The 13634-nt window shown below is 43.3% G+C and overlaps 1 protein-coding gene across 3 annotated transcripts; it reads left to right on the top strand.

Moving 5' to 3' along the window:
* The first annotated feature begins 359 nt into the window (after positions 1 to 359).
* Positions 360 to 13617, top strand: acsl2 (acyl-CoA synthetase long chain family member 2). 3 transcript variants are annotated; one of them, XM_085787169.1, is made up of 21 exons: positions 360 to 476; positions 4934 to 5184; positions 5275 to 5389; positions 6168 to 6232; positions 6318 to 6419; positions 7076 to 7175; positions 8114 to 8292; positions 8408 to 8440; positions 8647 to 8698; positions 8855 to 8928; positions 9250 to 9327; positions 9396 to 9530; positions 9636 to 9770; positions 10262 to 10430; positions 10529 to 10617; positions 10704 to 10820; positions 10925 to 11068; positions 11152 to 11253; positions 11341 to 11412; positions 11508 to 11685; positions 12979 to 13617. In XM_085787169.1, the coding sequence occupies exons 2-20, from the start codon at positions 4936 to 4938 to the stop codon at positions 11646 to 11648; spliced, it is 2151 nt and encodes a 716-aa protein (XP_085643295.1). In that variant the 5' UTR covers positions 360 to 476; positions 4934 to 4935; the 3' UTR covers positions 11649 to 11685; positions 12979 to 13617. The 3 variants fall into 3 exon arrangements, with proteins under 3 accessions (XP_085643295.1, XP_085643294.1, XP_085643296.1); XM_085787168.1 differs by lacking the exon at positions 12979 to 13617 and having other exon boundaries at positions 361 to 476; positions 11508 to 11694; XM_085787170.1 differs by lacking the exons at positions 360 to 476; positions 12979 to 13617 and adding an exon at positions 769 to 792 and having other exon boundaries at positions 11508 to 11694.
* Positions 13618 to 13634: the final 17 nt, after the last annotated feature.

Below are 13634 nucleotides of genomic sequence, written 5' to 3'. Positions count from 1 at the left end.
CTGTAAAGCTCTATCATAGATCAGTTTTACCTCAAATAGACAAATTACAACTACAGTAAATAATGATGAGAGTATAAGCCAGAAGAGACATGCAGAAAGTTTTTATTTCAATCTGTCAGTTCTGTTTTCCTCTTCTCCACTTTTTGCTTTAGGTTACTGCATGACGTTGCATGTTGAGTAGTAATTTTATTCTATAGCCTACATAGGCCTAGTTTTATATAGGCTTTATAATACATAATTATTCCCCTCCTCAAACTATTATATACACTTTTCTGCTGATAACTCAACGTCAAGCTTCAATCTAAGGTGCGCAGTGCTGCCATCAGTCGCGCCTTTACTGTGAAGGTTTTTACAGGATATGGTCATGTATTGTCTCTGGCTTGACGTGTGAACGGATTTCGATGGATCTGCTGATGAAGTAGTGACTCCAGCGCAGTGTAAGGGGAAAAAAAACTACAGACCGGCGTTTTTCTGAGGTAAGTTTATGTTAGAGTTTCTCTCTTTATTTGTTTGCTCGAATTGAGTTTGATCCGCTCATCTGCGGAGACTCCAGGCTCAGATCTGAGAAGAAGAAAAGTTTCCCAGCAGCAGCAGCAGCAGCAGCTCGCTGAGGCTCAGGCTCTCAGGCTGCCGAGCTGTGAGTGAGACGGTGAAAGTCTGAGGAGCAAAAGTGAAGGACAATCAACCTGTTCACAAACTGTTGCACGGAGTTTTCATTGATCCACAGATGAGACGCAGACAATTAGTTATTCTCAATAACAACTGATGTATTACCAAAACTGAACTGCAGCTGTAAGTGACACTGGCCTCATGGTGCTTTTCTATAGGCTACTCCTGCATTGTTTGCAGAATCACTCCATGATGCACATAGGCTACTCAAAGTATACTACTGCTCAAAGTATAGCTACTAAATGTTTTGTTTGTCAGTTTGTTTGCAGTATTTTTTCAAACTTATGTGTAACTGTCAATTAACCCTACAGTGCTGTGGTATGTTGATCCAGGTCCAAGCTTTTTTTTCTTTTCTTTTTTTTCAACGTCTGGATATTTTGGGCCATGCATGCTTGAAGTTGTCCACATGGCCACATGCCAGTTCTGTGGTATCTTCTATAAGTGTGTGTGTGTGACAGTTTCAGAGTATGGTATGGCAGCTGAGGCTCTTGCACCCAGCTGTGCACTGTGCAGGGTTAGAAGATCCGCCCTAGTGCACAAAAACACTCACTGATTCAAAAGTGACCTGTGAGGTGTGGTGCTCTGCTAAACATTGGAGGATTACCTCTGCAGAGGGAAGTTTGGAGCTTGTTGTGGTTACATGAAACTAAAAACCTAAGGGGTGAGTGAAAAAACAAACACACTATTATTACATTGTCAGTTACTGATTTCAAGCGAATTTTAGACAAGAGCAGATGTAGATGGTGAGTGTAGGTTTGTTTTTACGCACAGATTGCGTGGTCCTTCTCATTCATTCATTTATTCTTTCATTCATTCATTCACGTCCTTCCTCCTCAACAAGAAAAACGTCATTGTGACCAAGTGTGTGTCTGTGTTCTTCACGCTTCATTTGGGAATCACAGCCGGAAAACACCCCTGAGTCTCATTCTTTCTCTTCTGCTGGTTTCCCCCCGCTGCCCGGCCAGCCTCACGTGTCCTCCCTGTAACTCTCTCCTCATCTCCCCTTGATCAGACCATTCACTACTCTGGGCACATGGAAAGTGTGCAGAGTTCATCGCTGCTGCTGTTGCTGCTGCTGCTGCTGCTGCTGCTGGTGTGGGTACAAAACCCTGTCACCCCTCCTCCTCTTCTGTGTCACCTCCTGTAGTTTTCTGGGTCAGGGGGAAGCATTCCCCAGCATCGCTCCCATCAACACAGAAGCCCTGTAGTCTACTGTACACAGCTACATGTCATTCGGGCATTTGTTCTGTGCAGAATCTTTGCTTTGCTACAAGAAAACTAAATATATTCCCCATTTATTATAAGAGGATGATGTCCACATTGGCCTCACTCTTTCATTCAAAGAACATCAATGTTAACCCTGTGTTCTGTCTGGCAGAGAAAAACTTTCAGTTTCTATTTGTTAAAAGCAGCATTGTCTGCTCTTTGATGCTGCCAGGTTTGAGCAAAAACCATTTAAAGTAATGTAAAACATGAACAGTCTGGCAGCCAGAGCTTTAAATAGAGCAAGAAATTGAGTTCACTTTCCTCCACTTTGAAAGTCCCTGCACTGGCTCCTTTTGATTTGGCAGGGTTGTTAAAAGTAGACTTTATCTGACAGTGCTGCTGATGTTGCCAAAATATACTCCAGTGACAAGTGACTTGAACTATACCAAACAATTATAATGCAACAACATCATCTATAGCGAGCCTATATTTAAGCCCAGATTCACCTTAGACAACCTTCTTCTTTTATTATCGTCAGCAATTTAAAAATATGATTGTAAACATGTTGTTAATTTCATTGACTCTCCTCTATTCACTCCTCACCTGTCGTACTGCATGTTCAGAGCACAATTAATGTTTTGGCACTTGGATTTCTCACCAATGACTAAACCAGTTTCTGGTCTCTGTATTTGTGAGTTACTGTTTCTGTCTTGTTTTGATCACACACCAACTGAATAGTGTCAGTGCTCTCAGCTCTGTCTCTGCTTGTCAACAGCAGTAAATGTGTACAGACGTGCAGACTGCCTCAGGCTAACGCTTACATGTCTCCTGCCTCCCTGTGAACCTGAACTCTGTTGTTTTATGGCTTTTTTCTGCTCACTCCGTGGCAGGATGTCTGTTTATTTCCATATTTACATCATTAGCACCAAACATGAATTTAATCCACTTCATTTGATCATGTGTCATAAGCATCCTGCTCTGCAGTCGTCATCCAGAAATTCAGGTGTGAACTGCAGGAACAGGCAGATTTCTCTCTCCCAGCAGGATAGGCATAGGCTGTGAAGGTGCATTTGATTCTACTCAGTCTATTTTCACGTGTGTGTGCCATTTTCTTTTGTCTCATGTCTTCCAGGGAGTAAAAGCTGGGAGCACAATGGTCTCTGTCTGGGCTTTGACAATAGCCATTATGAATGGCAGTGAGAGAGGAGGGAGCAGGGAGAGAGAGACAGAAAGGGGCTACAGGAAGCCTCTTCACAGCCCGCTGTCATCATTTTTTTTTTTTTTTTTTTGATGTGTCACATTTCATAAAGCCCTTTGCTTTCCATTTATTTACTTATTGAAACGACTCAAGGGGATCACCAGCTGCTTTGCTACTCCCCAAGGTGAAAAGTGGCAACTGAGCAGCTTTAATTCACATAAATTGAAGCTTAAAGTAGATTATAAATCGTCTGAAGGCAAGTGTGGCATCGCTTTGCCCATGCAGGAAAGGGAGGCAGCTCAGGATCAGCCCCGTTAAAGAGGAGGGAGGGGTATGATATCACTCTTTATCCCACTCCTATTGGGCACCGGGGGGAGAAAGTGGGTGAGAGGTTGAGGGGTGTTTGGGGAGGGGAATGGATGTTGGAAAGGAGTGAGGTGAATTCCTCCTTTGGTGGAGGATGAAGTGGTTTTGTTTAACGATGTGAAATGAGCAGTTTTAGGGAGAAGTGTAGCTTTTACAGTTTGCACGTGAGCAAACACTGACAGAGTGTGTTTGGGGGCGAGACGTCGCTCTCGAGTTGCCTTTCTCCTCCCTGTTTGTCCCGGTTCCATTCAGTTTTGATATGAACAATCAAGTCTCTGGCACTGGATGGTGGGGGTGGACTTAGCTGGTCCTCCCCCTCACCCTATCTCCCCACCAGCCCCCCGCTACTGTACGCACCCTGACTCTCTTGCTCCCTGTTGGATGAAAGAGTGGCACAACATGCCTCAGAGTAACCTCGCTGCCTGTTTCTGTTAAGCCAATCATTATTACTTCCTGGTGTCTCTCCACCCCCCATCCTCCCCTGCACAGCCTTTTATTCTCTCTCTCTCCCTCTCCCTCTCTCTCTCCCTCTCCCTCTGTGTGTGGTACCAAGCTGGTGATCCAGAGTGATTCAGACTCTTTGGACTTCCACAAGTGGAATGATGTTTTTGTTTGAAATGTTCCTGCTGTGTGTTTAAGGTAGTTTGTGGTGTATTAACAGAGTTGACTGTGGGAGAAAGTGGTTTAAACTTTAAAGTCAAGCAATGGAAACCTTTATAGAGTTTTTAAACAGTTTTAGTGAGGATATTTAATTGAGTAGAAAAGGAGAAAATCCTACATTTACAATGAAGTAGCCTAACTTAAGTAATTAAATTAAATCTTTCATTCCTCCATTGTCCTCAAATGCATTAAATAAAAGCTGCTTCTTGGATATATATTATCTAAATACTTTTTAAAATTCTCAAATGAAAAGTCAAGTCATGAATTTTGATTCTAATTCACAGAAATAAATAGGCTTCCATTTTGATCAGTTAGTCATTTATCAAGTGAAAGTGAATTTGCTGGTTCCAGCTTATTAAATGTGACAATTTGCAATTTGGACTGTTTGATGGAGAAAAACAAGTCATTCAAAGATGTTCAATCAGGCTTTGTTTCTTTTCTCAGGCTAAATAATCAATAAATGAATTGAAATGAAAAGATAGATACACGATTAATATCTATCACTCTCAGAGCTACTGCTGTTCAAGAAAGTTGCATCCAAGTAAAGGTAAAGTAAAGTAGAAAATACAAATAATGCAAAGAGCACAAAATAATGCATTTATCAGATAAATAGTACAAAAAGTGCTCGCATTAGAAAAGATAAAAACATTCTTCAGCAGTTGAGAGGTATTTTAAAAAGTGACTTGGACACTGACTCTGCTGCTTGTTACGTGTTTATTGTTGTGCTGCTTCCTGCAGGAGGTGCTACACAAAGAAATGCTTGTGATGTGAATGCACCATGTAATTTCCTTCTGTTTCACAGGGTTTTTTTTTCTCCCTGTCCTTCTCTCTCAGATATGCATTTCCAGGAGTGGTTAAGGTCACTCCGCTCCAGCACGGGTCTCAAAGGGTCTGAATCAGAGGATTTGTGGAGCCTGCTGCCATCTCTGCCTCTGTCCTCCTTCTCCCTGTCCTCCCTGTCTCTGTCGCCCTCCTCTCTGCTGGGTTTGGGAGCCCTGGCCTCTCTCACTGCGTACTGGCTGGTGACCCGACCTCGACCCATGCGTCCCCCCTGTGATCTACAAGCCCAGTCTGTAGCCGTCAACGTGAGTTGATCACGGTCACTGTTTGCATCATCATGTTTAGGGTTTAAGTGTGTGAACGACTCACTATTTTAATGATGGTGTCCCTCATAGGGAGATCCCAGCTGCAGGCGATCGGCTCTTCTGAAAGATGACTCACTGCTGGAGTTTTACTATGATGATACCAGGACGGCTTATGACATGTTCCAGAGAGGCCTGAAGATCTCAGGTGTTCCACAACACATTTCATTGAACTTTAACCTAAATTGTATTGTGTAATCAGAGCTCACATTTAAGTAAGGTTCCAAGGAAAATGTATCTCTATAATTAATAGAACACTAACGTTAAAATTAGTAACACCATCACTAACTTCAGGTATATTTTACCCGATATAATATTCCGGATAAAATATAGTTTTCATCAATTTATGTAAAAGTACAACACTGTATGCCAAATTGTAGTACTCTTCTTTAATTTCCCAATATATAATATCACATAAAATTAAAAAAAAAAAGGTACCCTATAAAAAGGCAGCAAAATTATTGAAAAATCAGGTAATCCTTAACGAGAAATTTCCAAACAAAAAAAATAATGGAGCTGGGAACTTGTTCTTCGGTCTACCCATTCCTGGGACATGTGAGCCTTGTCTAGTGAAGGCACAGTCTTCCTGCATCACTGACAACTGTGGGAGAGATGTTACTCTCTATCACTACCGTCGGGTGAAAATCACCCAAACGCATGCTTCTTGAAAAATCCATAGATGGGAGGAGGGAAACAAACATACCATTAATGACATCAATGAGCAGCCTGAAGCTACCCAAGGACCCATGCAACTCAGACAGCAGCAACACAATGAAAATCACATGACAAGAATCGTGTGGGTGAAAATCACCCAACGTTAGTGTTCTAGGGTTAAAGGTGATTTACTGTTGTAGTAAGACAAAGCATTCACAGACAGCATGCTGTAAACCATACACTGTTGTGACGCTCCTGTCCTGTGTCCTCAGGAGACGGCGCCTGCCTTGGCTTCAGGAAGCCGGGCCAGCCCTACCAGTGGATCTCCTACACCGAGGTCGGACATGTTTTATTATTTTGATCCTCCGGTCGTCACAGTTTTCTGTTACGTGACTCTGTGTTGTGTCTGTCCTGTCCTTCAGGTGGCCGAGCAGGCGCAGGTGCTGGGCTCTGGGCTGTTGGCCAAAGGCTGCCAGCCCAACCCACAGCAGTTTGTTGGGATATTTGCACAAAACAGACCAGAGGTACGAACTCTTCACTGTCTCGTAGTGGGAAAAGTGCTCCCACACTGGTCGATCATCTCTGAGCTTTAGGTCAGATAACTTCTAAGATGAAAACTCATCTTGACACTGCACAAGATTGTTGATCCTTAAAATTCCCCACAGCTCTGTAATTCAAAGTAATATTTCACCTAAATCAAATTTTACAAATTCTCATTCACACACCTCCATAGAGGGTTGTGAGTGATTATCCTACTTACCTTTGGAGCCCAGAATCCCATCTTTTTATGAGTTTCTCAGATTTAAAATGTGATTTGTATTTGTGTGCATCCTAAATGTGTGTTTTCCCTCCATTCATATTGTGAGCAAAGCGCTGCTGGTGAAAGTGGGTCTCTAGGGCAGCTAATACTGGAAACATGTCTGCTCCCAAAACTCATTTTTACCATTTCCATTAGGCACAGCCATTTTTGTCCCTCCTGTGTAGACTGAGGGTGAAACAGTTTGATCTTTATCAGACCGGTCTGCACTCTGCACACTAGGTGGTGTTTTTTCTCTTGTAGTGCAAATATGAAATGCATGTAATGTCCTCTCTAATGTTTAGATATCTGACTCAACAAGTATGGTACACAACTAGTGAGTGAGTCTAACTGTGCTGTTCTGTCTCCCTCTGCTGGTGACAGTGGATCATCTCTGAACTGGCCTGCTACACTTACTCCATGGCTGTGGTGCCTCTGTATGACACTCTGGGGCTTGAGGCCATGGTGCACATACTCAACCTGGGTAAGCAAACTCCCATGCAGTTGATGACTTTTAAAGGTTCACCAGTTCATCACAAAACATGAACATGGTTATGATTAATGTGTATGCGAGTGTCCCATATCCAATCAGATTGACCATTGTGATGAGTAATGCATAGTGCCCATTCTCCTACAATGTTGTTTTGGAGACTGTTAACATACAGCACCAGTCAAAAGGTTTGGACACCCTTAAGTGAAAATTAGTCCAAACGTTTGACTTGTACTGTATGTGTGATTAATATATAAAATAAATCATCTAAGAAACTATAGAAATAGTTACATTTGAAACAGCCGTGGGAATAGTAGTAAGGTGCTTTGTAGGGTAATTTATTTGCTTTCAAATGAAAGTCCTGATCTCAACCCTGCTTAAATAAAGGTACAGAGGTATTATAATGCTTGAATGGTAAATGTCCTTGTAAATGTGCTGGTTGAGTAAAAAAAAAAAAAAAATCTTTTCAATTTCTCTTTAATCTGTTACTTTAGTTTTATTAAGTATATATTACATTGGTCTCAAAGTCCAACTACTGTTGTACCTGTCAATAGACACTTTCTAAGGGAATAAAAACCAAAAGCTCTTTCAGCCAGAACCTTTTTTTTTTTTTTTTTTAAATCTTAAACATTGTATGGTAATTCATCTTTTTTTTTCCTTTTCAAATCTACAAAGCTACAAATATTTGCATGGCTGTCAGAGACACCGTATCTGAGTGGAGTAGAAATTTATGAGCAGAAATTGATACTTAGTATGAATAAATCTTAACTAAATACTGCACATAGCACTAAACAATTCCAATGATATACATTATTAAATGCCTAAATACTATCTATGTATTAGATCTTGTACTTGTGAAGCAGTGACACTGGAGTTTTTCTGCATGAGGTGAGTAAAGTTCATGGTGTCTGTGTGTGGTGGTGGATTCTTAGCGGAGATCTCTCTGGTGATCTGTGACCGCGAGGAGAAGGCAGCGTCTCTGCTGGAGAACAAGGAGAAAGGCGTGACTCCGAAGCTCTCCTGCCTGGTTCTCTTTACCGACTTCAGTGAAGCCTTCGTGGAGAGGGCGAAGGCCAGCGAGGTGGAGGTTTTGAAACTGGAGCAGCTCATGGTAAGCAGGGTGGAAACACTGAATCCCTATAATGCAGACTCATTGAAACGTCTCCCCTTTAATCAATGCTGATGTGTAAATTGATATGAATGACTCATCTTTGTTCACATCGTAGGACCTGGGAAGGCAGAACCTCAAAGATCCTGTGGTGAGTTTATCGTCTCTCAGCTGCTGTGTCACCGCATCAAACTGGTTCCAGTATATCCCTGATCCCCCTCTAAATGCTAGGTTGACAGTTTTATTGTTGCTCCTGTCCCATAAGATATCATTAACACTCACTTGTAAACAGGGCTTAAATTAAGAGTGGAGGAAGCCCGTTGTCATATTCTCATATTTTATTGCTGCCTGCTGTAGCCGCCCCAGCCCCAGGATCTGGCCGTGGTTTGCTTCACCAGTGGAACCACAGGTATCGTCTGATCTCATAAGTCTCTCCGTAATTATCCTTCACTCACATCATTAGAGGAGTGTCCTTCAGTGCCCACTAACAACCTCTCATTGTGGCACCGCTATAGTTTCCTATGCTATGCAGAGCACTGCAATAATGTCTTGTTTATTTATCCAGGGAAGCCCAAGGGAGCCATGATCACCCACGGCAACATCGCCTCCAACACTTCCTCTGTCATTAAGATCCTGGAGGTCTGTCTACACTTCCACCTCCTTGTCTAATTGAGAACAGCCTCATAGCTTGCATCACTTCCCATCTGCTTGTGTCTCTGTATCTCAAAGCTGTCCCTCTCCCTGCTGTGTCTAATGGTATGATTAATTGGGTGTTTGATTGCCCCTGTCGCTGCAAGGTACTTTAACTAATTGCCCCGGTATAAAGATTCAGCTATCTTAACTGCTGTTGAAAAAGCCATACAGCATGTTTGATTGCCTGCGATGCTTCACCGTATGCTGCTGCCTGAACTTTATCTCTCCCTGGTGCTTTGCTCATTTTTATGTCTCGTTTTCTCTCAGGGTTCGTTTGTGATCCAACAAGAGGATGTGTCGATCTCGTACCTGCCGCTTGCCCACATGTTTGAGAGGATGATTCAGGTAGTTGATCTTCACAGATGTTTGTGTTTTTGTGTGTAAACCCTAAATTAAGTCTATTTCTGTCACAGGTCTCTATGTTCTGCCACGGGGCCAGAGTAGGGTTCTACCAAGGGGACATTTCTCTTCTTATGGATGACATTAAAACCCTGAAACCCACCTTCTTTCCTGTTGTGCCTCGATTACTTAATCGCATCTATGACAAGGTCAGTGAATAAACCCACTTGTTGCCCTTCACGAGGCATTTTTGGAGACATAAGTCTTGGCGGGTGATGGTTTAAACTTGGCTTCATCTTTACGTCCCTGTAAAGATCCTGGGGTCTGTGACATCTCCGTTGCGGCGGGCTTTGCTTCACTATGCCGTGAGGAGAAAGCAGGCAGAGCTTAGCAGCGGAGTTGTACGTAACAATAGCCTGTGGGACAAACTGGTGTTCAACAGGATTCAGGTCAGTCGCTACAAGCTACATTTTCTGTCAGTTCTTCTATTTCTGTTAAACTGTGTTGTCCTTGACTTTGAATCTTGAATCTTGAACATTCCTACTCAGCTGCCCAAAGACCTACTGCACACTGGTTTTCAATCTGAATTGACCAGTTTTTCCTGTTAATCCAGGTCTTTACTATTTATGTTTTATAGTTGATAACACAGTGGTACCGGCAACCCTTCAAACAGAGAACAAATTTGTATCCAAACTTTACAAGAGAAGCACAACTATTCCAGCAATGGGTGCCAAAATCACGCGGAGCATATTGGCCCTGTGGGAGTGTATTGGAGAAGTGTGCTCACAGGCAAACAAGAGCTGAGAGATTCTGGCTCAGTATTGTCAATGCAGATGGGAAATATGACCAAGGTTGAGAATGGTTAAAATGGAAATTAGCACAATATGATAGTGTTTGAGCTATTTTCCACAAAATACTGTCTGTACTATCTCTGTTACAGGCCAGTTTAGGAGGTAATCTGCGGTTTGCTCTGACCGCTTCAGCGCCCATCTCCCCCACAGTGCTGTCCTTCCTCAGAGCCACTCTGGGCTGTCTGATATTTGAGGGTTATGGTCAGACAGAGTGCACTGCAGGCTGCACTTTCTCTATGCCAGGAGACTGGAGCGCAGGTAACAAAACATCAGGAAAAGGCAGGTAAAAATTGTTTTCCCTCTCAGCTGTTTGTGTTTTTGTGCCCATGCTGGTTCCCCCTGTGTGTGTATGTTAGGTCACGTTGGTGCTCCTTTACCCTGCGCCATGGTGAAGGTGGTTGACATTCCTGACATGAACTACTTTGCCAAGAACGGAGAGGGAGAGGTGAGTTCAAACGTGTGATCATGCTCAACATATTCACAGACAATGTGCTGCCTGCTGACACTCGTCACACCTTTGCCCTGCATTAGATCTGCATCCGTGGCCCCAGTGTGTTCAGGGGCTACTTGAAGGACCCAGAGAAGACAGCTGAGGCCTTGGACGGTGACGGCTGGCTGCACAGTGGGGATGTGGGCCAGTGGCTTCCTGTAAGATGAGACAGGATAATCAGCCTGTGCGTGAAGCACAATACTCTGCACTTCTAGTTCCCTTGTAAACGAGCGAATGTGTATTTTTGTTTCTTCTCTGCTAGAATGGGACTCTACGCATCATTGACAGGAAGAAGCACATCTTCAAGTTGTCCCAGGGAGAGTACATTGCTCCCGAGAAGATAGAAAACGTCTACATGCGTTGTGTCCCTGTGCTCCAGGTGTTCGTACATGGAGATAGTTTACAGGTATAGATATGATGTAATTCCTGCTCTCTATAAAAATCATTTGCAGAATACAAGTTTAATATTAGATTTTCTCTTGGTATCAGTCTTATCTCATAGGCATAGTTGTGCCTGACCCTGAGGTGTTTGTTGACTGGGCTAAAGAGCAGGGAATTGTTGGTTCCTATGAGGAGCTCTGCCAGAATCCAGTAAGTCATATCTCCAAATTTTGAAACATCTCACTGCTTTATAGTACTCTATGGATTCTACTACATGTATTATCTGTTTCCCAACAGGACGTTAAGAAAGCGGTATTAGAAGACCTGACAGCTGTGGGAAAGGAAGCAGGGCTGAAGTCTTTTGAACAAGTGAGCAGTCTATGCAGACAGTTACATTTCAGAGGGGACAAACACACTGATACCGACTCTTATTGTGGTTTTGTGTCATACTTGTCTCCTCTCAGGTGAAGGACATTCACCTGCACCCAGAGATGTTCAGTGTCGCCAATGGCCTCCTCACACCAACTCTGAAGAGTAGACGTGCCGACATCCGCAAAGCCTTTCAGGAACAGATATCAAGCATGTACAGCAAAACAGCCATTTAAAAGACTCTACTCAGTAATTCACACACAACACCCAAGGGTTACTGGGCCCCGTTTCAGAAAGCAGGGTTAACAAACTCTGAGTTAAAATCTAAACTCTGGGTAGACCCTGAATCACACCTGGAAATATATTGATAAGTGCATTGAGTCTCTTAATACTACATTGATTATTGATAGACTGATAGCCTAACTTAGCCTAAAATAGAGGGAGAGAGAAAAGCAATTTGAACTGTGCCCTTGTCCTCGATGTGTCATGTGAGCGATGTGAGAGCTGAGAATATTGTTCAGATAAACTGACGGTGCAGAAAAAGGGGAACGTTCAAACAACTCATCCAGGATAAAACAACCAATCGAGGTCTAACGGGGTGTTCCCACCAAACGCGATGAACGCGGCGAGCCCGCGACGAGCCCGCCCAAACAACAACATTTCTCCCACTATTTCATTCTCTGGCTGAGATAACCACCGTCGCTGCACTGTTCCTGTCCCTGTAGATGGGACAGGAACAGTGGTGTGGGTCTCTGGCTGCAGGAGGAGGAGGAGACGGCTCCGTGAACTACTGTGTGACTGACCGCCTGTTGAGTGCTTTGGGACGGGGTGGCCGGCTCGCAGCGCCCGCTGGTTGAAAACAGCAGTGATAACGGGCTTTCAGGTCCGAATCTCCAAACCGGAAAAGCAACAGTGAAGAGCTGTGGCTTTGCTGCAGCTAATGGGGATCTGAATAATAAACTAATCTAAACCAGAAAACTTCTAATATTGTCAATAGACTCGCTCTGACTAAACTGCCAAGGGAACACCAGTACGTCCGTACGTCAACACGTCGGTGACGATCTCAAAGCTGATAGGCTGTCGCGGCGCGTCTTCATGCGAATTCGCCGCAAAAGTTCAATTATTTGAACTCGAGCGATGAAGCGGCATCGCGCCGGGCGACGCGATGGAGGCGATTTTTCGCGTCCATCGCGCCGCGCTATCGCGTCCATCGCATCGCCCGGCGCGATGACGCGACTAATCGCGTGTTTGCATTGACTTTACATGTAATCTCGACGCGCGATGAAGCGTCATCGCGTTTGGTGGGAACACCCCGTAATAATCCTCTTGGCGGAGTATACACGGCATCAGCTGCTGCTTTCAGTCTGCAGGCTTCAGATAAAGAGGAGAAACTCAGGGTTAGTTGAAGAAAACCTGCTCCCGAACAGGTTAGATCCACAGAGTGTGTTGCCATGGTAACTGACTCAGAGTCGAGCTGAACCGGCTTTGTGAAACCGAAAACCCAGTTTCCCCTTAACTCAGAGTCAACTAACTCCAAGTGTTCACTAAACCTGCTTTCTGAAACAGGGCCCTGGTCTACAATAAGGGAAAAAACAAAAAAGGGAACCTGCGGTGAGAAAAAAATTAAACGTCCAGCAGTGCCTCGTCTAAAATATACAAATGGATATTTTTTGGAATATTGGTATTTTGCTTCAAATAAGTTTTAATTTACATCGACCTCTGTCCACATAATACATTAACTCTTCACATAAAAAATAACACAGAATGGGACCAAACCATTATTTGTCCTTGTCACTAATTCAATGTTGAGTCAATGGGAGATGTTACAGTGATGTAAATTATTGTGTAGTTGTAGAGAGGAGAATCACAGATGTTGTTTAGGAAGCAATCTGCACAGACAGTTAGATATTTTATTTACACTGCCCTGCTGTTTTCCCAAGCAAGGTTTTTTTAAAGGGACACTGTATCTGTGAGGCCTCCAGAACTTGCATTAGTTGTACTGTAGGTGTGTATTTTAAGGTTGTTGGGTCACTATGATGTAAGCATTTCATGAACATCCTTGATCCTAGCTCAATGGTCATGTTTCTAATTGGTTCTGGAAGATTTTCCTAGACCAGTGTGAGCATGTAATCCTTCACCAGATGTTAAACCATTACAACTAATGAGGGCTACAACCAGCAATGATTTTTAAGAAACAAAAACAAACTGTACTGTAAATACTG

Source organism: Trachurus japonicus, chromosome 9 (genome assembly GCF_045865225.1).
Source record: "Trachurus japonicus isolate A0001 chromosome 9, Traja_1.0".
NCBI lineage: Eukaryota > Metazoa > Chordata > Actinopteri > Carangiformes > Carangidae > Trachurus > Trachurus japonicus.
This window is presented reverse-complemented; position numbering and strand designations above follow the sequence as displayed.

What these genes read in the sequence shown, in the direction of transcription:
- acsl2 (XM_085787169.1), top strand. Translation starts at nt 4,936, where the DNA reads ATGCATTTCCAGGAGTGGTTAAGGTCACTCCGCTCCAGCACGGGTCTC. An exon ending in CTGTCATTAAGATCCTGGAG is followed by an intron (nt 8,929 to 9,249) that starts GTCTGTCTACAC and finishes GTTTTCTCTCAG; the next exon opens with GGTTCGTTTGTGATCCAACA. An exon ending in GCCAGGAGACTGGAGCGCAG is followed by an intron (nt 10,431 to 10,528) that starts GTAACAAAACAT and finishes TGTGTATGTTAG; the next exon opens with GTCACGTTGGTGCTCCTTTA.